Source organism: Tympanuchus pallidicinctus, unplaced genomic scaffold, assembly GCF_026119805.1.
Source record: "Tympanuchus pallidicinctus isolate F22 unplaced genomic scaffold, pur_lepc_1.0 scaffold3, whole genome shotgun sequence".
NCBI lineage: Eukaryota > Metazoa > Chordata > Aves > Galliformes > Phasianidae > Tympanuchus > Tympanuchus pallidicinctus.
In genome coordinates, this window is record NW_026294747.1 from 24,927,149 (window position 1) to 24,950,646 (window position 23,498).

The 23,498-nt window shown below is 41.0% G+C and overlaps 1 protein-coding gene across 4 annotated transcripts in view; it reads left to right on the plus strand.

Moving 5' to 3' along the window:
- The window catches only part of CAPN3 (calpain 3), a 25,653-nt gene continuing 2,155 nt past the window's right edge, over positions 1-23,498 (plus strand). Inside the window, exons 1-23 of one of the 4 annotated variants that reach the window (XM_052693410.1) lie at positions 2-642; positions 6,200-6,269; positions 7,102-7,220; positions 8,296-8,429; positions 8,669-8,837; positions 9,450-9,590; positions 11,494-11,577; positions 12,013-12,098; positions 12,543-12,620; positions 13,045-13,205; positions 13,740-13,909; positions 14,531-14,542; positions 15,660-15,868; positions 16,570-16,606; positions 17,636-17,653; positions 18,661-18,762; positions 19,362-19,439; positions 20,105-20,162; positions 20,743-20,807; positions 21,808-21,876; positions 22,413-22,491; positions 22,921-23,037; positions 23,398-23,456. In XM_052693410.1, the coding sequence (XP_052549370.1) occupies positions 352-642; positions 6,200-6,269; positions 7,102-7,220; positions 8,296-8,429; positions 8,669-8,837; positions 9,450-9,590; positions 11,494-11,577; positions 12,013-12,098; positions 12,543-12,620; positions 13,045-13,205; positions 13,740-13,909; positions 14,531-14,542; positions 15,660-15,868; positions 16,570-16,606; positions 17,636-17,653; positions 18,661-18,762; positions 19,362-19,439; positions 20,105-20,162; positions 20,743-20,807; positions 21,808-21,876; positions 22,413-22,491; positions 22,921-23,037; positions 23,398-23,456 (2,406 nt within the window). In that variant the 5' untranslated portion in view covers positions 2-351. Of the gene's footprint in view, positions 643-6,199; positions 6,270-7,101; positions 7,221-8,295; positions 8,430-8,668; positions 8,838-9,449; positions 9,591-11,493; positions 11,578-12,012; positions 12,099-12,542; positions 12,621-13,044; positions 13,206-13,739; positions 13,910-14,530; positions 14,543-15,659; positions 15,869-16,569; positions 16,607-17,635; positions 17,654-18,660; positions 18,763-19,361; positions 19,440-20,104; positions 20,163-20,742; positions 20,808-21,807; positions 21,877-22,412; positions 22,492-22,920; positions 23,038-23,397; positions 23,457-23,498 lie in introns of those variants that run through there. The other 3 variants (XM_052693411.1, XM_052693412.1, XM_052693413.1) reach the window with 3 other exon arrangements.

Sequence of the window (23,498 nt, forward strand, 5' to 3'; positions counted from 1 at the left end):
TCTTTGCTGGTAGATATTTTTAGATTTCACTGGTTAAAGCTTGTCTCTTCTCAGTGCTTCTACACACTGGGTCGGCACACACAGATGCTGTAGATAGAACAACTCAGGCACAGGACTTAGCCTACAGAGAACCTTGTTCTCCATCAAGGAATAAATTCCACTTTCTTATGCAAAAGTACAACCCTTTGAGAAGATGCACGGAGAGCTGAACCAGATGGGATTGTATTGCTTATAAGTTTTAACTAGGAGATTTCAACAAAAAGGGGCAACGGCAACTTCCTCTTTTCTCAAATTTCCTTCCAGTGTGCAAGATCTTGCTTTCTTTCAACGCTTGCTGTGAGGCCACTTCTCATGCCGTCCGCCATAAATGCAGCGGTGGCTCAGCAGGCAGCTGCTGGGTCAGTTCCTAGCACTACCAGCACTACAACTGAAGGTACAGGGGGAGGCACAGGAGGGATTTATTCTGCCATTATAAGCCGCAACCAGCCCATTATCAAAGTAAAGGAAAAGACCTATGAAGAGCTTCACAAGAAGTGTCTGGAGAAAAACATTCTCTATGAGGATCCTGATTTCCCACCTAATGAGACTTCCCTCTTCTACAGCCAGAAAGTCCCCATCAAGTTTGAATGGAAAAGACCACGTGTAAGTAACGCATTTGCTGAGTGCCTTCTGCTTTCTGTGAATGTGTGCTTTTTTTTGCAAAAGGGGCAGGAAAAGGAGAGAAAGGAATAAGCTACCAATGTATTTCGTTAGAGCTTTCCTGGGAGATAGCTGGCTAAGCAATAGAAGCTCTGAAAGTACATATAATGAGTAAAATATGACAACAATAGAAAGAGATGGAAGAAAGTATGTAGAAACAGAAATATGGAATTTTATTTTATTCTTCCATGATTTGCTAGGAATTTTCTCACTTGAAACAAACCAAGAAAACTTCTCCCCCTTGTTCTGCAACATGTTACTAGGTTTTCAACCTTACTTCACTTACAGCTTTTATTTAGAATTCTGCTGTTTTTGTACTCTCATAAAATAAAAGAACAGGTTATGCTCTGAAACATGCCTTTACTTGGTTCTTAGTTCTTCACATTGTTTAGCTGACTCATGATGCTCCTTACCCACTTACCAAGAGTAGGGGTGTTGCAATTGCTATGAGGAGAGACTCCTGACTTCCAACCCTCTTTCTCCTTATTGTATCTTGTGGCCATTCCCCAGCCAGCCACCACCTTTCCTGTGGGAAAGAAAGAATAATTTGTAAGTTCCTAACTAATTCCCCATCCTACCACAGAGCAATCTTTCCTTTTTCCCTATCATTCCTGCCGGGCGGTTGCTGCCCTCCAGCAAGTGAGCTCTGCGGCTTCCTCTCCACTGCCCTACAACAGGGATGTGATTCTAGGGAGCTACTCTGGTTCCCTCAGAGTACCATCTTCAGTGCAGAAATCCATGCTTCAGTAACAAAGTTAATGGCAGTAGATAAAACTAGCTAAAGGAACATAAGTAAAGAGCAGAAGACCAAGTGCTTTAGAGCGTAACTATAAAATAACAGCAACAAGCAACATCATGGGAGAGAAACAGGACTCCCTTTGTCAGTAGTGTTGTGTGTACACGTGCTGTCACATGACAGAGAGCAGCCCACTCCTTCATCGTCATCATCACAGCTGCATCAGCTCTTGGAAATGTGTGTGAATGAGCTAAATGTGGAAACAAGCCGATCATCTGAAAGGGAGGGGATTTCCTGTATTTCTAGAGAGAGGAAAGTGGTAAAGAGGTATAGAGGATACTTGCCAGCATCCTGGGGCAAACAAACTGCAACTGTGCATCTGAAAAGGCATCAGAACATTAAAATTAGATGGTACAGCATCACTTCATGTAAATTAGCAGCTTCCTTTTGGAAAAGTTGGGCTGCCCAATGAACTTTGGGAGCTGTCAACTATTCACATAACTACAACATGCATGAGGCTGCACAAGATTCAAAATACAACTTAAATACCAAAAATTAAAGCTATCTTAGTTCTTCAGCACAAGCATTCAGGCACCTGGCGTGTCGGTGGTGCCAGTCACAGGTTAGAACAGATACAGGAGCTCTACAAAGCACAAGGCTGAGCCTGCTGAGTCCTGGTGCACTGGAACAAGACAAGAAACAGAGGGGCTGCCCTGCCTGGGGTGCAGCGGGCCTTGCTGGTGGAAATACCCATGCGTTCTGTTGTGAAAGGTTTGTTTCAAAACCACACCGTAATTCAGGTCATTGCTGTACCCAGCAGGTCCCCAAAGAGGGAGGGAGTTGCACATGGTGCTTGCTTCTTTTATAACGGATCCACATCATGACAGCAAAAGGAGATTGCTCTTGTGACCTGATGCAAGAGACCTATGTATGTTGACGCTGATCTCAGATTGGCTTAAGGTTTTGCTTCATTGGATTTTGAAAGTGTACAATATGTATCACTGATAGCGTGACTTGTCTGATAGTATTACACATGGGAGTAGACATGACAACCATATTATAAAAAAAACATAGAGTTAAATGAACATGAAGTAGTAATATAGTAGTAAAGACCACAATGATAAGAGGTTAAAGCAACCTGTGAAGCACCAAATATAAAGAATAAACCGCATGGGCCACGTTTTGTAATACTGCAACAATATGGACAACTTCTGTTCTTATTAAATTACAGTGACTTTTTTTGGCAAATAAAGAGGCTAGTTTGTAAACTATAAAGTCTTAGAAAGTGGTAATTTCAAATTGGTTTGAAATTCATGTCGAATTGAATTAAATTTGCGAATGTATTCTGAATGAAAGCAAAATAGCAGAAGGTCAGAAGTTCTGAGAGAGTATCGTAATACTGCTTTTGTTCCAGATCCTTTCTCTGTAGTGTACTGTGTATGTCACTTACCCTCAGAAATAGTGAATAAACAAATGGCCCATGTGCCATAGGATCTTGTTTAACACAGAGATCTGGGGAAGAAGTCATGTGTTCCTGACCACATTTGGCTTTATGAGTCACCTTAGCCATGCCGTGCCAGACATTTGTACCTAAGCTCTTTCCTCTCAGCCCAAGAGGTTGATGTAGAATATAATAGGAGTAAAAGAGTGATACTGGTACTGAATGAGCATTATTTGCTATGACACCAATTAACATGGAATTGTTGAATGCAAGTTTTTCCAGAAGTCTTTTTCAAGGAATCACAAAGTCAGTCTGAAGGGCACACGTCTGCCATTCCCAAATGCCATGACCAAGCACTAGTAATAGTGACAATCCTCAGTTGAACAGCACGTGAACTAATATCTGAGCATGACATACCAACACTGCTGTTGCTTCTGGGATTAGGGCAAGATCATGCAACAGGGACGAGACCCCTGGAGCTACCCCTTGCTCTGCTGCATCTGGTCCTGGTGGCAGCGAGAACACAAGGAATGCCATCTAAAGCGTGGCTGCCATGCAGGGCATCTGTGAAGCCTGCTGGTGGAGTGGTGAGGAGCCCTGTAATTCTATATGGTGACAGCTGTGCTGTGATGTGAATGCACCCTCATGGCATGCAGCTTGGACTAAAGCCAAGCATGGCCAGAGCAGGCCGCAGCACCATGCCTGGCCAAGCTGCTGAGGTACACAGCAGGGCTTACCAGCCCCGTGTGCTGGCAAGGACCTCTGAAACAGTCTTTCTAATGCTACATTAATTAGGTCACAGGGAAGCATAGATTCCCTGTTGTAAGATGAGATCTCTAATAGCTACTGGCTAAACACCCTGCACCATGCAGTAACAGACAAAGTCTGGACCACAGGGGCTCAGGGGGGAAGCAGGAGCCTACAAACCTTCTTAGGCCAAAATGATACTTCCTTTGCTTGACAGGACTGGTTTAGGGAATTTACTTAGAATGTTCTTAAAGGAATAAATGTATTTTGCTGCAACAGTATAAGCTGACTGCAGAACTTTTCCTGACAGAGAAAAAAAGCTCATGAAAATGCAGCAAAGGTCGAATGCCATTTTTAGTCATATGCTGCCTTGGTATTTTCCAACTGATGTGCAAGTACTATCTGTCCAGGAAGCAGCATATACACTATGGATGGTTTCTCCTTGGATTCTGTCTCTGCTGCTGTAACAGTCACTCTGCTTCTTTGTAATGAATCTGTGGCCGAAACTGAATCAACTCCAAGGACAGGAAAGGTCTGGTGAATAGTACTAAGGCAGTCTAAGGGTGACTGAGTGACTCACTGCATCAACGAAGTGCAGCCTGCCAGCATTCTGTATGGTAATGACCTCAGAGATGAAGAGCAACCTCTTGCTCAGCCAGCAGCACTGGAAGATCAGCTGTGTCACCTGCATCTCAAACACCTGGTGACAGTGTGTTTCTCATTAGCCTCAGAACACATTGAAACCCTCTTCCGTATTCCTCTGTATACAGATCATCCTCCAAAGCAGACAAACATAAGATTCAATAAATCATACTGAATAACAATTAATCATCAATGCACATTTAACATTTGTGAACACTTAAGCATAATGTAACCCAAAAGACAGCATGCTGGACTCCAGGTCTGGTTACTGCAATGAGAGCAGAGTCAGGCTAAAAACCCAGTAATGGCAAAGGAAGAAACAAAATCTCAAATTTCTCACACCTAGTTTTCTAGAGATCACCAAGGCAAAGTGAAGAAGGATGTTTTCACAAAAGCTGGTGGCGGAGAAAAGCATGAAGGTATCTCAAACAGCTATCTTGACAGAACTGAACCCTAGGACAGCTGACTAAGGCCTGAAATAATGGGACAATCCCTCCATTCTCTTCCTCAGGGATAATATGGCAATTGCTCTGGGAAGCCAGAAGCAGGTCTCTTTTTAGCTCTATGACTAATCCAAACAGTTATATCAAAGCAACCCTGATGATTACTGCAATGGAGCAATAAGTGAGTTCAAGCCAAGCGACGCTATTAGACCTGAAACCTGAGTCTGGGAAAATCCAGGGCTACCCTGATTACATTGGAAAATCTTCAGACTGCAGAGTTAGCATTAGCATCAGCTGTCTGTACTGCCAATTGTTCCACTCACACAAGGAATTTTCAGGTGTTCTCTCTTCTTCCCTCTCCAGCCCCATGATATTCCTGCCATCTGGGTTCTTGGACTGTATCTTTTTCCCCATTAGCAACTGCTCAGGAAATTTGTCCTCAGTTTGCAGTATCTTTCTTTTCTTACCCTCACAAGAGATGGTCAAAAAAATCACATCTTTTCTTCCCAACACAAGTATTTGAGTGTGAGGGATAGAATAGGATAGGATAAAGCAGACACCTTCTGTTTTAATCTTTTCCCTGTATGAGAGGTTATGCCTAATTTTTCCTTTGGCTTTCCTATACCCTCTAGTATAGGAAATATATATACCCTTTGTCCCATTTGGGAAACAAAGATGTAATGAAAGTGAAAAAGGCAAACATTGTAATAGTCCTGTCTCCTTTTACCAGTACTTCCTACATAGTCTTTCACTCCCTACAGCAATACCTTAATTTATGCCCATACAGCATCTCATGTCCATTCTGTCCTTACTGATAAACCTAATATATTGTCCCAAGTGCAGGACAAAAGAGATTCCTGTCCTCAGAAACAGATGATATCTATATTACGTTCCTCAGTTCAGCATTGGCAGTTAAATACTGCAACATGAAGAATAAAATCACTCAATATTTGATTATTCCTGAGAATCAAATATCCGACTCTGGACAGGTTTCAGAGAGTATTACTGGAGATCATTCCTGCTTAAATGCAGTCTTCAGCTCTATTTATATATACATCAGCATTCTAGTTTTTGCAAGTTGGATTCCTGTAACCTGAAGTCAGTATTAAAAAATTGAATCTAGTTCTCAAACACTCTTTCCATCTGTTTGCTCTCCTCCAATAAAATTTTTTCATTGTATGGAAAAATATTTTCCCCTATTTTCCTCATTTTAACATCTGCCAGTCAGTACAGGAATAGTTTCCCTCCTGCTACTCCTGCAACTGCCCAAAGCGTGCGATATCCACTAACGTTGTCAGCAGAGATTTGCAGCTAAAAACTAAGCAACAGGTTTTGATATCCACAAACTGTCTCACGTTAAATTAAAACTAAAAAAACTTAAAAACAACAACAACAACCAAAACTACATTGTCTTTAAACAGCTTTAATTTCTGTGAAAGTCAGGCATCCCAGTGTATGTTCTCATGCTCATCTATCTGTTTTCATTTCCAGGAAATTTGTGAGAATCCACGATTTATTATTGGTGGAGCCAACAGAACAGATATCTGCCAAGGAGAATTAGGTATGAAATTGTCACATTCACCCTACACATTTTGAACTTTTTTTTAACTCATCATAGTTCAATCTCAATTTTCATTTGCTTCCAAGGAGATGTTTTAATTACAGAATCACAGAATCACAGAATCACCCGGGTTGGAAGGGACCTCAAGGATCATGTAGTTCCAACCCCCCTGCCTAGCAGGGATTCTCTCAGAATACCACTACACATCTACTGATTCCTTCCCTATAGCAAATGGATGACATCTGCCTGCTACCAATCTAGGGAGAAGCTTTGAGCAAACAACACTTTGCTTTTCATGAACTAATGTCACGAGTGTTGCAAAGCACCATTTGGCAAGACCTGGTCCTTCTCCAAATACTGTTGTATTTTTTCAGATATTTACTCTTGTTATTTTAAAACTTCTGGAGCCAAGTGTGCCTTGTACTGAAGGATAACCTCTACATTGAAGAACTTAAGCTCAGATGCTCAAACTGCTTTGATATATAAAGCTGCTACGTAGGTGTAAGTGACAACTCGGCGGCTGTCAGCCACATGGCACTCACCTGCACTGCTTTGTGAAGACATTTCCCACTCAGCTTTTCCATGCCTTCCACAGTTTTACTGCTTCTCCTGTGACAGGTGTGTGCCTAGACAGTGGTGCCAGTGAGCATTTCCACAGCATCAATAAGTAAGAAGTGCTGAAGCGCCGCAGAACACAGTGAGAAGAGCTCTTTACTGAAAGGTCGTGGCACACTCTATTGAAAATCAGTGTACCTGCCAGTACCTTAACTTTCCCCTTTGATTCTAGCTGCTCTCTCCCCTCATTTTGCCTGCTGCTTCTGCTTGCTTACAGGCGATTGCTGGTTCCTGGCTGCCATTGCTTGCCTGACACTGAATAAAAAACTGCTCTGCAGAGTCATACCTCATGACCAGTCCTTCATACACAACTATGCTGGCATCTTTCACTTCCAGGTGAGTCCCCTCATTTAGCATTAAGGAGATGTAATTATATTCACCCAACAGCAAGCTCACCACTTGGCACATTGCTCCCTTTCCTTCCTCCACCCTGTGAAAGCATGAGCAACAGCAGGAAAGGAAGAAGGATTGAATTCCTTCACCCCAAACTCTTCCAGCAAGGCAGTCATGGAAGGTAATTAGGGAACATTAATCCACTCATGAAGCATTTGCAGATGCATGGCCTATGTGTGACAGATAGCAACAGGTGCTTGGTCTTGCCTTCCTGCTCAGCTGCAGTATTACAGCTAGCACAGAGATACTAGTGGTAAGAGCATCTATTTTTAGGGCTGCAAGCAGCTGGCCTCTGTCAAAAATAAGTCAGTGAAGAACTGATTTTTCAGAAGAGATTGATTGCTGTCCATCTTCCCCATGGTTCTCTAAAAACGCCTCTTTTAAGATGGATCAATTGCCAAGGTAAATTCAGCATGGCTGCCTCCCTTCCCACGACATCGCTTTTTGGCACGTTATAAAGCAGGACACAGCCCACTACCAGTAGGTGTCCAAAATTCAGGTGGCTGGAGGAACACCAGGTAAATTTGAAGGAATACAGATTCTCTGCTTCTGATCACAATTTAAGCCAGAGCATGGCTTCTTGCACAGCTGCATTTGTGTGTCCATCCCATCCCACCAATCTCACACTTTGTGCAGGAATTGTTATTTACAACTTCAACTGTAATCTAGCTCTGAAGGATTTGCTGGAAATGCCTGAAATTAAGAAAAGAGAGGAAGGAATAGAACTGGTGGAACAGTCATATGCAAAGAGTCAACTTGTTCAAAATCTCCCAGGAATGACTCCTGGGAGTGTTAGACCTCAAAACCATCTAACCATACCAAACCAGGACCTGCAGTTTCTGCCAGCAAAGTCTGGTTGCCATGGGTCAGCTCTGAAGTCACAAAACAGAAAAGGGTTAAGTTTTAATAGTTGTAGAACAGTTAAGTGTTTCTCCTTCCTCAGCTCAGCTCTCCAGCCAGACCTCCCCTTCCCTGCACGCAACATCACGCAGATGTTTTTCTGTTTGCCTTCATTCAGTTTTGGCGCTATGGAGACTGGGTGGATGTCATCATTGATGACTGCCTACCCACATACAACAACCAGCTGGTCTTCACCAAATCCTCCCAGCGCAATGAGTTCTGGAGTGCTCTCCTGGAAAAGGCCTATGCAAAGTAAGTCACAGCCTGCTGCATTGTGCCACACTCTCTTGGGCTGCAGGGTTCATGCATTGTACTGAACTTGCCATATGTATACATTAGCTCTGCACATCTCAGTACCTTTTTCCACAGATTCTAATTGAGTATGATGTAAAGCATATTTTCACTTGCTTTTTTTTGTTTTGATGGTGTTTTTTTTTTTTTTTTTTTTTGTTACTCATTCAGAAGTTTTTTTTTTTTTTCCTCTTTCTAAGACTCCATGGATCCTATGAAGCTTTGAAAGGAGGCAACACCACGGAGGCGATGGAGGATTTCACTGGAGGGGTGACAGAGTTCTATGAGATAAAGGATGCTCCTAAAGATATCTATAAAATCATGAAACATGCCATTGCCAGAGGATCCCTCATGGCCAGCTCCATTGATGTGAGTCTATATGAACTTTGTAGATGAGTCATAAGAAACGGCAGAAATCTCCACCTATAATCACGTATCAACTTTTGCAATAACTTAGTTGAGTCCACATAAACAAACGTTCATTTGCAGATGGTAGGGTACTCTCCTCTAGACACTTTCTATTAGAGAACAGCAAGCACCAAAAGGGAGATGGACAGAAGCAGAATAGGGAGGCAGGAGAAAGAAAGGAAGGGATCTGGATCAGTAAAACCAGCACCCTTCTCTCGGTGAGGTGCAACAATTCTGTTAAGATACAAATCCTCTGTGGTGAAGATGCTAACAGTATGCAAATATCCAGGAAATAAACCCATTTGATTCCCAGCATATCCTTAGATTATCTTAATTTACTGTGGATAATTTAAAAGTGACAGTAAGAAAACACTAGTTTCAATAGTTGTGAAGTTGCAGTAAAGGCACAAAAACAACTGGTCATATTAATCACCATAGATAACTGTGGACAATCTAGCAAGTACTGAGGAAGTAAAGAAGTTATCTAGGCCATTTTTCACCATATATCTTTTTTTGTATAGTTTCTTTTCTCTCTCCATCTCCTATTTCAATTTTTCTTCCATTCTCTACCAGGATAACCTAGGCTTTTCCTATGGAGCAGCTCCTCGAAGTGACATTAGAGAAATGATTGCTCGAATGGTGAAGAATCTGGAAAATGCACAGATGACTCACTCCACTGTGGACCACCAGGGGACAGATGAAAGGCCAGCCTGGGTTTGTACATCAACAGAAGCAATTTCACAGCACTTTTATTTACAGCCAGAACACATCACCTATGTTTTTAAATTCTTCTTTTTCTTCACTTAATTATCCCAACACTAAAGATCTGTTCTTCTGAATGCTATTTGATGTTCACATTAAAGGACTTCAGTTCTTTGAAACACACAAAAAGCCATAAAACTTCCAAACTTAAATCTTCCAAATCTGTATATGGACACATTGCTGTCCTTTTCTTACTGGTAAGGCAGTTGTCATACCTTACTTTTTAGGGACCTGTGTTTCAGTGGAAGAAACTAATTCTCTCTCTTTATAGAGGAGAAAAAAACAAAATAAAATGCCAACCCACCACTGAAAAAACATACTATAGCACCTAAAACATTTCATTGTGCAAACTCTCTCCTGCAGGAGAAGCAGTCAATTTTTCCTCTTCAGACATCCCTATTTAGTCTTCCTGAATGACTGACATGGTGTAATTCTTTGGGAAAGCCCAATATGGCTGCCTTTTGCAAGCATGACTTTCCAAATCACCCGTGTTTTCAGGGGGAACTTCCCTCATTTGCAGACATTACAGATGAATAACTAATAGAACATTACAGAACTCTTTCTATAGTTGCTGCTTTTTTTACTGCTGGTTGTTACACTTCCGAGCCATCACCAGAAAAATTTGTGACTCTCAATGGAAAGAAGCAGACCACAGTGCAGGCCACAGAAGCACTCCAGAGAAGCAGGCCAGGGCACTCGCAGCATATGATAATACTCTTAAGTAGAAAAGAGAGAAAGAAGTTCTGCTAAATAATAATGCTAATGTGAGGAGAGAATAAGAAAAAAAAAGAAAATAGATATGAGGCAATAGGCAGAAAAAAATATGGAAACTGGAATAAGATAAAAGAAACAAGAGCAGAAGGGAAATCATGGAAAATAATTGTGACAGCCAGGAAATACTTGGATGAGATTCCTCCCTGTGCAAGCTGAGAATGTAGCTGTGTGACCTTATTAATTCTCCATTTCCAGCACTGACTTTCTCACGTCCTCAGATTTATCAAAAACAGATGGAAGAGTTACCAACAGAGCCCTGCAGTCTTTTCTCAGTGACAAACATAACAAGGGAAGAAGTTTCACACATGATCCACCTCCATTTTGCATAGTCCTCCTTTCCCACCATTCTCCAAGATTTTCCCTACAAGCATAGCAGGCTGTATAAACCTGACTTCTTACTCTCAGTTTTTCAACTTCCAGATAAATAGAAGAGCATAGTAGCAGCTGATTATCAGGATAGCAAGCATATTGTACCTGCTGGAGAAAGCAATGTATTTCCTGTGTGTCAGGTGAAAAACATTATCATCTCAGGGATTATGAAATAAAGTCTTCATATCTACAGGAAATACATTTTAATAATAATGTTAGTAGGAACAGCATATGAAATTGGGTCACAAGGAGATTGCAGCAGAGCATAAAGAAAGTGTTCTAATAGATGTTGAGCTGCTCTTGTGTTTCCAATTTTATCCACAAAATCTTACTGAGCCACACAATAGTATACTATCCTAGAAATGGCTGAAAGCTCTATTCATGGAAAAATTAATTGTTTTGGTTAAGCTTGCTATACACTAGCATGTTCTGAATGCAAACAGCAGCGAACTACAGAAAGGGAAAGAGTATATCACAAAATGTCCTTCACAATGAATATTATTAATATTTTGCTCCTTTAATTAATTCTTCGCTCCTTCCAAATCAGTGATATTCTCTGGATACTAAGTTGGGTCTTCTTGATAGAAAATGAAAACAAGATTTAAAAAAAAAAAAAAAAAGGTCTCCCAAACAGTGTCATCCTCCCTTCTGCCTCAGAGCTGCTGGTTGACCTTCACGTGCCTTTTCTGTATTTTTATCCTGTGTCTAACAGACTATAATGCCAATGCAGTATGAAACTCGGATGTCTTGTGGGCTGGTCAAAGGTCACGCATATTCAGTCACAGCTGTGGAAGAGGTAAGCAAAGTCTTTTGCCTACTGCTGTGGGGTCTTTTAGTCTAGACTGGCTCAGCATGATGCATGGCAGCAGAGCTGTATACAGCGGGACAAAAGAGGAGGGAAAGATACAAATTATGAAATAAAGGAAAGAAATTTTGTTTTCAAATAAAGTACAGCTTCATAGAGAAACCAATCAGTCTCAGCTTTGTCTTTCTATGTGAATGGATGTTCCTCCATGATCTATATGGGCAAAGGTGGCCACAGCTGGCCGCTTCTTAGTCTTACAGCCTTCCCACGCTCATTCAGGGCACGTCAAGCTGAGTGATGGCCCTGGAGAGCACTGTCACTTGGGGAGATGGTATCAGTGATGTGACTGACAGAATAGGCTTCCTTTCTAAGCCTATTTCTTACAAAATAATTCAGCTGATTCTCCTTGCCTTCTCTTTCAATTAGACAACATTTAAAGGGGAAAAGATACGTCTGATAAGGCTGAGAAACCCATGGGGACAGGTGGAGTGGAATGGACCTTGGAGCGATAAGTGAGTACAAAGTGTCTAGGAGCTTCATTTGATTTGGAAAAAATATAAATTGCAGCTTTATTTCCTTTTGCAGCCTTGCATTTAACAATGAGTTATCAGGTTTTGCTAAGAGATAGTTCACTAGGTACTCCATCAATAACTTTGCAAGCATTTCTGTCTTTAAGCTAAACAAAATAAACACATTCATTTTTTTATTTCTGAGAGTTTCTAATAGGAAGTCTGAAGGGAAGGAAGAGTGAAGCAGGGCAGTTGCTTCTCCATTTGAATGTATGGAGATGGAAACATTGAGAACAAATAGTTGTGGAAATGACAAGGGAACATATTTTGTGAGTGCAGAATGACAGTGCTTCACTTTTCTCACTATGAGGCTTACAGTAAAGAACAGGAATACAAATAAAAATTGGGTATTGCAAAACATAATGTAGTTTGTTTACACTTTTGCAGATCAGAAGAGTGGAACTTCATTAAAGAAGAAGAGAAAATTCGCCTGCAACACAAGATTGTGGAAGATGGGGAATTCTGGTGAATTATCTGTCAAAAAAATAGTGCTTCTATAGGAGATATGCAACTATGGGTCACGCTGCATGACTTAAACATGCTAAAACTGGCATTAATTCCTTCCCCAACAAACCTTGCTATACAATCCCTTCACTCTCCCACCAGGGTATATTGAGTCCCACAGCCCATCTAATCATCCCATACTTCACAAGCTCTCCATCCCCTTTCCTATGATCTGTCCCCTCACTCCACTGTTCCCTAGTTTGGAGCTGGACCTGTGTTAATCGACCAATAGGCCAAACACATTAGGAAATTGGAGCTTCCACTGCAAACTTATACTAGTAGAAGCAGTAATATGGGTCACTCTTCAATACAATTACTTTAGTAACAGTATATCTTTTAGACAACTACATACCACGCAAATTCAGCTTCCCTTCAATTCTTCCAGGATATCATTTGAAGATTTCATGAGGCATTTCACAAAACTTGAGATCTGTAACCTCACACCTGATACTTTGGAAGCTGATAAGCTTCAGACCTGGACTGTGTCAGTCAACGAAGGACGCTGGGTGAGAGGCTGCTCAGCTGGAGGGTGCCGCAATTATCCAGGTGACCAATGAATCTTAAGAGCTGCCACCTCTCTAACGGGGGCTAAGCTAAGTCACACTACAGGCTGATCAATGCTCAGCCACAGGAAAGCTTTCATGATGAGTCACATGATTTTCTATCCAGCTATCTCCTGTCACTATGTTTGTGACAGTGCTTCATAAGCCGAAAAGGCAAACCTGGCAAAGATAAATTCTTGTTCGAATACTTTGCATTGCAGGTAAGAGAGATCAATTTCACTCTATCAGTTAGATTTAACTTTGGAAATTCTCTGATAAGTTCTGCCACGTTTAGGTTCCCTGAAAGTTTAATCAATGCTAGTTCTGCACTTTAAATCCTTTGCTGCACAGTTGTTAGAACTATATAACCCCCCCCCCAAACACATTAAAATATACACATTGTATGTATAAAAATAAAAGCCCAGTTTTATCCTTTCCCTCAGGAACTACAGACAGGGAATAGCAAAAGTTCTCTTTGGTCAAAAGTATTGTTAGAAAACTGAAGATTTGTATGTTTGCTTTGGGTGACATTTCACAGATACATTTTGGACCAATCCCCAGTATCGCTTGAAGCTCCTAGAGGAAGATGATGATCCTGAAGATGAAGAGGTTATCTGCAGCTTCCTGGTAGCGCTGATGCAGAAAAACAGGAGGAAAGAACGCAAGCTGGGAGCCAACCTCTACACCATTGGCTTTGCCATCTATGAGGTACCAGTTCTAGACCTAGTTCTTAGTGCCAGGTTCCCAGCTTTTACAGTACATGTTTACCAAGGGAGTCATTGAACTGTTCATCCTGACTACATAATTGCAGTTTCTCCTTTGTAAGGAAATGTGGAAGAGAGGAAAAAAAAATATCAAAGCTTTAGTATCATTTAGCCCATACTAACCTCAGAGTTTATACCTCTAAGTAATGCACTTAATAGGTTTTTGTGGTGATTCTGTGTCAGATTTTAGCATATTTTTCCCCATATCTACTTCAGTCTCCACACTGCCTTAATCCATGCTGAAACTAAACATCTAATTGGCAGAACCACGTAAAAGGGAAACAGCTGAGACAAAAAGTAGTGATCAACGTCTGTCCTTCTAGTGACCTCAGGTAGAAGTCAATTGACTCAGTCCTTTGCACAAAAATATTTGGTTCAAATCTCAATGAATCTTGTGTGGGTCACAAGAAATCTGGAAAGGAAGGGGGAGTTTTCTTAGAAAACTTTTATCAGTTGAGGTAATTTAATGACTAGCTGCAACACCAAAAATCCCTTCTGTTAGATTTATAAGCAAGTAGACTCACCTAGAACTTCTGTTTTTTCTCTTTGTTATTTACTCCCTAAGGTACCCAAAGAGGTATGAGCTGAATGGGGACAGACTGACAACTTGGTGTATGCTCACAGCTAGTGTCACTGTTGCTCCTGTCTGTAAGTCAGTGGGAAACTGTCCACTCGAGTTTGTTTTCAGGGATGTTACAGAAGTGAAACTGCTAACCATTATGCTTTGAGTGTTTAATAACATTTTCTGAGTCATTTTAAATTCTTTCTTACTTGTACTGTTTTTACCTGCATTCAGTCCTTTTCTGTTCTATATGTGAGCTGGCCACTGCTTTCACTATCCCATAGTGAACCTGGACTAGAGGAAGAAGTAGCACTTAAGACACCACACCCCACAAAGAAGACCCCTAAAGCACTTCTGTTTCCTCCTGCAAAAAATGCCAGCAATTTATATCGTGCAGTCCTAGAGTTTGCTCTACAGCATCAGACTTCTTTGTTTGTTTGTTAACAAATGCTATTTTCAGCCATTGAAGAAAATATATTAGAAGTGCACAGACTGAATATTTCTGAGCCTGACAATACCAGAATCACTGGTACCACAACTTTGAAAGTGAGTTCACATAAAAGCACTCACTGGAGAATACAAAGATGACCATCTGGATTGTTGTGTTTTACAGACAGTTATTTCTGTAGAAAGCAACCGCAAGCACTTGTTCTTAGCCCACAGTCACTGACTTATTTTTCATATTTAAATGAATGCAGTGTCTCTTTGGTAGATACAGAATTCATATTTCTCCAGGTAAGTTACCTCTGAAAACACCTTCACTTTACCATGCAGTACATAGGAGCCTGCATATACCATTCCTTGGCATGCCACCTTCAAAGAAAGTAACTGAACTTTGGTTACATGCCATTAGCATCCAACAATACAGATAAAATCATGGATGCAGCAGAACAGCCAGCCAGCAGTCTCCATGTGGGATGTTGGGCAGCTCTCAGAAGTCAACTAAACCCAGCTAGCAGCAGCTTATAAAGATGACAGACTCCGTAACTGGTAACAAGCTAGCAGCCCCCATCAAATCCCTGCTTGCTAAGCTGCCACTGCTTCATTTGTGTTTTCTGTCCCACTGCATGACAAGCCACCTGGGGAACAGGTAAGACTTCTTTGAAGATCAATTGACTCCATTGTTCTGCAGATGCACGGTACTAAGCACCACTTGCAAAAGGATTTTTTCCTCTACAATGCTTCCAAAGCTAGAAGTAAGACCTATATAAACATGCGAGAAATCTCTGAGCGCTTCCGGCTGCCTCCCAGCGAGTACGTTATCATCCCATCCACATACGAACCCCACCAGGAGGGAGAATTCATCCTGAGGGTTTTCTCAGAGAAAAGAAGTCTTTCAGAGTAAGTTACAGATATTTCATCTGGCTCTAAAGGGGGAATTGAGCTCCCTACTCTGTTATAGCTGTGTTCCCTGCTTGCAATGCTCTACTCTTAATTTTTCTTAATCCTGTTATGAACTCCAAGATGCAAACTCATATCCCCAATATTATCTTGTAGTTTAACAAAAACCTGTTTTGAATTTCCATTGGAGACACCGGAGACTACTGGCAGGATATCCTTTGTGAACACAATTTCTGCTGTTTTTATAATGAAAACCAACAAGTTTGTTATTTAATGCTATATGTCACTGCTACATCCCATATGGAAGTTTTTTGCCAGATAGACCACTGAGACAGACCTAATTTTGGTCATGAACAAAATCCAGAAATAGGCATTATTTCTTTCCCGTCCTGCTCTTTAAGCAGCTTCCCAAAGCTCAAACTGCAGCTAGTACCTCTTTGCTAAGGCCAAAAAACTTCTTTTTTGCTCCCCCGTCAAGATTTAGTGATGCCAAGTGTATAAGAAGAAGAAAACCAGCAGCAGTTTTCTTGGAAGCAATACTCGGGATGCTCAGCTCAAACTCAGAAAAACTACATCCAGAGTCTGAGCTGTAATGCCTGGAAGCCAGCCCACACCACCACCTGCTTACTAACCACATATAGAAATAAACAGTGTTGGAAGCAGACTCCTTCCTGATTTATTTACTTTCTGCTTTCTTCTAGGGAGGTTGAAAACATGATTGAGGCAGATCGCCCATCAGTGAGTACCATACTGTCCTCTTTTGTGTCGGAACAGAGGGGAGGAGTGTCACATTTAGGGAAACCCATAGCAGGAAACCATTTGCAGCCACACAACAGCTCCTTCAACAGATTCCCACATTTTCTCATCAAGATATTCCTATTAACACTTGAATTTATATATGCTACTTTCTGATTTGGAGAGACCAGAATCTTTTGTCAGGTTTGAAACTTGTTCTTCGCATAAAGAAGCCCCATGCCAAGCATTGCCTTTGCCTCCATCAGTTGAGAGTATTCATGCTCTGGTGGAGTCTAGCTCCATCCTTCGGAGTGTTTTTTGTTCGAGAGCCTGGCAGCTCATCTAATTAAGAAAAAAAGTGCCTTATTTTGAACTATGAACTTTCTGAAAAAGGATTCTAATATTATTGTGACTCAAATTAGCATCCATGACAAACTAACTCTTTAGCCTGGGGTTTTACACATCTGTGTGGGAATAAATTGGAACATAGAATACACTCAGTCTTTAAAAAAACAGAATGCTCTTGCACAGAACTGAGTTCCACCAAACCTTCAGAATCCTTCCCCTTCCATTTGTTATCGTGATACCAAAATTTCTGCCCAGATCTGATGGAATTTAATTGCCACATCAAAAAGCATGGATATGTGGGCACAGAAGTCCAATCTACACTGCAGTGATTAGTTGGGGAAAATAAAAGTAGTTAGGGATAACAGATTTTATTCAAGCAGACAAAGCCCCAGATTAGGTGGATTGCAATTTGATATTGCTTCTGCAATTTTAACATACTGTTTCTTCATGGCTGCATTCCCCCTTCCTTTCTCTCCCCCTTCCAATTTTTTTTTTTTTTTTTTGAGATTTGAAATCTGTATGAATGTATAAAATTGAAGAAAAATATATGACTACAGGAATGGGAAAAAGAAACGTGGGAAAGTGAAAGAAAAAAAATGAAACACTGCTATTTAACAATGTGATCTGGTAGAATCCATAATTCTTTTTAAACACTTCATTCTTATTTTGTTTCTGTTTATATAGAAGAAGAAAAAAGGCAAGGTGGGTACCTGTGCAACATGCTGAGTGCCAAAAGGCAAGATGCATGTGCAGTGAATGCAGCAGGAGTTGCTGTGCTTCTGAAGCTGATCTAGTTAATAAAGAACACTGGAAACAAGAGACCATTTTCAGGCAGCAAAGATTTTGTCCTCCTATACAAAAATCCAATGAAGTACAGCTATAGCATCAGATATTTCTCTTTCTTAAGAGGGTGGCGAAAGCATAAACCTTTCAGTTTTATGAGCTTGATCCTTTAAGTATCCTGCCTACCTGACCCTCCACAGGCATCCTGAACCTTTCCCAGTGAGAATCTCCCCTCCTCCAGACACATGCCCTCCACTGCCCAATGCAGCTACTCCTCCTTCCTGCAGCTTCTGCTCACCAGAGTCCAGGATCACCCTTTTGAGTCCACACAATACATTTAGCAAACAAAAGAAACATACTATGAAGTTACAAGGAAAATTATTGGCTAGAAGAAGGGTACAAAAAGACCCACAAGGGAGAGATTTTGAAGAGTAGAGTGTTGACTCTAATTTGCATTCCTCTTTCATATATACCAAAGTAGTCCACGAAACTCCATAAATCAGAGCACCACATAGAAGAGTGATTGCTGTTTCTTACAAGGACTTTGAAAATGTAACACTTTAATGTTAAGACTGGTCAATTGCAGTTATTTCTGCAGGATAACACATTCACATCTGATACCAGTTTTCCTTGCTTTAAATATACTAAAACAGAACAACTGCATGCATCTCCTTATGGTTGAATGCCTCAGCAATTAATAAAAAATTAACACATGCCTCATGTAACTAACAAGCTCCTACACAAGCTCTGCAGATTTCTTTTTTAGCATGAGGATAGTAGTAACCTGAGAAATTCCTCTTTTATTTTGCATTCCCACATCTGGCTGCATGTGCTTTGCCACAGAATGGATGGCCTCAAATACTTTCCCTCACACTATTTCTTGTGTAATTTCTATTTCTCCTCTGCTCTCTTCCTTCTTTTTCTAGCCTATCATCTTTGTTTCTGACAGAGCAAACAGCAATAAGGAGCTGACAACAGACGAAGATGCTGGCAAAGATGGTGAAAAAACCCACGTAGATGAGAAAAAGGTTCTGCAGCAACTTTCAAGGCGGGGAATAGAGTTTGGTCTGGCCAGAATTAAAAGGGCATCTGGAGAGAACACAGGAACGGGACAAATGACTGTCCTTATGATACTTACCAGCTTCAGAGTTGAGGCTGTTCTCTACATGTGTCTGAGAAAAGTGGAAATGATAACAGTGATGCTATCTAATGCAGTATTACAGCCTCCAGAACAGGGCCTCCCACACTGCAAAATGCTCTAAAGCCACTGAGCCCATTCGAACAATTCTTAGGCTAGAGGGTAGCTATGGAGTATGTTTTCCTCTTCTGCTCCAAATTTCTCCTTTGAAAACACACAACCAGAATGTAAAGATCCATTGGTAAAAGAAATCATTTAGATTTGTGTCAAGACTTACGGGAACAACGAGGGGATGGTAATGATGCAGCAGGTTCACTAAGGAGGGCATTTAATGAAAGAAAGGGTGGAAGTCCGTGCGGATAACTTGCTCCTCTGAAGAGTGCCACTATCGCTAAGAGGCTTATTTGTGTGAAGGGGGTGAACCACTCAGATCCCTTCCTTTTCCTGCAAAGCTAAGATTGCACGTGTTCTTTGCTTGTATCTTTCCAGCGGTCTTCAGCGAAAGCTCGTGAGAAGAGTGAAGAGGAAACACAGTTCAGGAATATTTTCCGACAGATTGCAGGGGATGTGAGTACACGATCAATCCCTACCTCTGCAGAACAGCTAAGCCACAGCAGCACCTAATCCAGCTTCTTCACAGATTCAAAACATGGAAAACTTAAATCTTCCTTCACCAAATTTTCTTTGGGAGCTGAAGTTAAGCAAAATCAAATGAAATTCACTTAAGCACACAGCGATGCCCAAATGCATATGCAACTTAATTTCATTGCGTACAAAAATTTTTAAATTTGTGTTCTTACTTCAATCACTACTGTGTGGAGCTATTAATGATTTCTTAATCAGTATTGCGTAGTATGTATAAGTAATGCATAGATACATGTATGTATCTGCACTAAAGAAATTAGAACAGATCAAAACTGCACAAAACAAGAGGCTGCAGAAGGGTTGCAGAGATTTTCACATTTTGCTTATGCTTTGGCTTGGAATTACTGCCTGTTTTCCCAACATTTTTCTAATAAATACCGTGCAATCACTTTAGATTTGCTTCATACTGAAGGTGTAGCTGTGGCCTCAAGAAAAATTATACAAACATAGAAAGCTCTCTATTTTGGATAACATGCCATGGTGAAAAGTGACCAGAGACTTCATACTTCTAGTATATCCATTCATATAATGATTTTCATAATGAGGAATGTTGCAATTAATGATACTGTCCCCATGTTTCCCACCAGGACATGGAGATCAATGCCGAAGAACTCAGGAATGTTCTCAACAACGTTGTTAAAAAACGTGAGTTTGAATGTGCTTTTCAGTAACCCCAGATAAAGACAGTTATGGTATAACATACATCCCCACCCTTGAGCAGTATTCTCAAAATTATGTACGGTTTCAAATTCACAGCTTTTCTACTTTCACTTCTGCAGGCTTTAGCTAGAAAACTTTACATAGTGATGGTCTCTATGGGTGATCAGATATGGATAATACAGAAATGAGCAAAAATTCATTGGAAGCACCACACGGGTTAATAAACATTTCTAGCAGACTGCAAGGTCCCTTTAAACAAGTCCTAATAGCGGGGAGGAACTTTGTTCCCATTTAGCAATTATTTTAGCCTACAAACCCTAGGCTCGCTTAGTTAACTGGAAATTGATTTAGATTTTCCAAAGGCTTTTGTTGTATACAGCAGGTCCCAACTCACCTATGAAACACAAGCAATACTGTTACTCAGAGCCTTTACAGATATTTTTTCTCACTTATACCTCGTGGGATGAATTAAGTCAGTTTGGCTTATACTTTGAGTACTCAGAGTCCTACCTAGGAGGAAGAAGCGATTGCTGACTTACATGGTCTTTTGTATCATTTATTTCAGATAAGGACCTAAAGACAGAAGGATTTGAACTAGAATCTTGCCGCAGCATGATTGCTTTGATGGATGTATCCTTTGCCAGTGAAAGAGGAGTGCCTGATAGCACACTGCTCCACCTGAGTTTTACTCCCTGACCACACACACACAAATTGTTTTTAGTAAGCTGGAAAGCAGACCAGTGTGTTACAGGCTGTTGTCAGATAACCCAGCATTCCAGGGTGGCACACATTAACTGCAGTCATCTCAATGTTAGCATAGCTGGCAGATGAAAACAGCAAAACACAGAACTATGGAGTAAGTACGATGCCCTTTCTTTAAGTCATCTCAACAGAACTACAGTTCTTGCCAACAAATTCACTCTCTTCTCTTTACATTTTCAACATGTCACACATTCTACCTTGTGCTTAGCACTCAGCATGTAGCAACTCTCTCGGAGCAAGTACAATAAAACACTTTGCAAGACGTCACATGGCATTACCTCCAATGCAGCATCACTCAGTTTTACTACCTAAGGAGGAAAACATATACGTTTCCATATGCTTCCATAACATATGATTTTGAAGGAACATAAGCACATTCAAACCAGACCATACTGAGCTTATAATTACAGCCTAGAACCATAATGGTTGGAGGCTGAACACAGTTCAGTAAGTTATTTTAGTCAACATTTTGCTTGATTTTCAATTCATTTCAGCAAGGCAGAAAAAGCTTCACTCCAAGATAAAGCTCATTTGTCTTAAGCAGTTTTGGGGGAACTTCACCAGTGGGGGCACTTGGAAAAAGCAGCTAAAACACGCTGCTTTATGTACATTACAACAGCTCCAGGAGCATCTCTCCTGCCTGTAATAGAGGTTTATTACTACACAGGGAAATAACACTTCACAATCCCAAAACAAAATAACACTCTCAATAACCAAAGCGCTCCCCAACACTTTACTGTGCCATTCAGCCCTCTCTCAGTGCTCAGGAAATCTGAGCTGGGTTTCCCACTCACCCCTCTCACCCACAGAAATAATTAGTTTTCCATTTAAAATATTGGGGTTTTTTACCTGAATGCTTGCATTGCAGACAGATGGCTCAGGGAAGATCAACTTTGATGAGTTCCGACACCTCTGGGACAAAATCAAAAGCTGGCAGGTAGTGCTGCTCTTCATAGCTCCACAGTGCAAAATCTTGTGTAGAGAAACCAGACCTCATTATGTGCCCTACACCAAAAAAGCTCCCAGAATTGCAAACTAGTTTTTAAGATGAAGACTAATGTCTTCCTTCAGCCTTTTCTTAGCCTAAGCAAACATCTAGAGCTACAGCATTCATGTGAGGAGATTCCCCCCTAAGAAAGGGGGAGGCACGCAAGATGGAGGAGGAGGATGGGAAATAGAGCCAGGCACTGCAATTAGCTTAATTAGGGCAATTAAGAGAGAGGATTAACAGCATAAACTCAAGTCAAATGAGGAAGGTCTCTGGGGGGAAAAGTTTTTTCTTCTAACAGCACAGATCTAACTCACGTGGTGTCAGGAGTGAGGGGAGCTGTGTGTGAACAACACAGATTGCTGAACAGCAGCCATGGTGATATAAGGCAAAGCCTCCAGGTGCTGCAGGGTAGCACTCACATCAGCAGGCATGTCCTACAAAAGTATAAGCTTTAATTTCTGCTGTGTACTTCCTTTTTGCAGAAAATCTTCAAGCATTACGATGCTGACCATTCAGGAACCATTAACAGCTATGAGATGCGCAATGCAGTCAAAGATGCAGGTAATTCCCCCCTTGTCCAATGCCCAGCAGCCAAATAAACCTTCTTTTGGTTGATGTATTACAGTGAGGTCAGGAATACAGCCCAGCCTTTTAAGGAGGAGCCCTAGAGAAATTTTTAATTTTTTTTTTTTTTCCTCCAGCAGAAGTTCTCAAAAATATCTCAGTCTCACAAATTATCAAAATCAAATAAGTACTAAGTCAGCACTCACACTTGCCTAGTTCTACCCTTTTAATTTGAGCAGAGTTTGTGTAACATCTGTGCAACTCTACTAAGAGCACACGGGATGTGCATCAGGGAGCCCAGCTGTGTGCAAGTTAGCTTTCAATGATGCAGTCAGCTACCAAAATTACCTACTTGCTCTCATTTAAGCTGTAGATTCTTTATTGTTGTAAAAGGAACAACCAAATCCATTTCTGGCCCCACTGCAGGGTTTCGGCTGAACAACCAGCTCTATGACATCATCACGATGCGCTACGCTGACAAGAACATGAACATCGACTTTGACAGCTTCATCTGCTGCTTTGTGAGACTGGATGCTATGTTCAGTGAGTGGCTGCCTTCATTTTACAGCCTTGTCCTCTTCCCTGCCCCCAGACACACTCTGATATTTAAAGGAGAGTTTATTATACACAGCATTATTGCCTATGTATAATTTTAATAATGTAAGATGTGTGCTAGGTTATGACAGCCATCCCATACAAACACAAAAAATAATAAGCCATTATGTATCTCCTTGTATTAGCTATGGAAAAAGCCAAGCAGAAATACTTGCTGACCAAAAAAGCAAACACATGCACAAGTTTGGATAACACAGTGGGAACATGATTTAGTTTGCTACATGGGATCATCCTTACACTTTGGTTGAACAATAATTGATCCTGTGTATTTTTCTGTCATTGATTTAGGGGCATTCCATGCCTTTGATAAAGATGGAGATGGAATCATAAAACTCAACGTCCTGGAGGTAAACTGCTATATGTTGCTATTTCCAATACGACACCCCAGT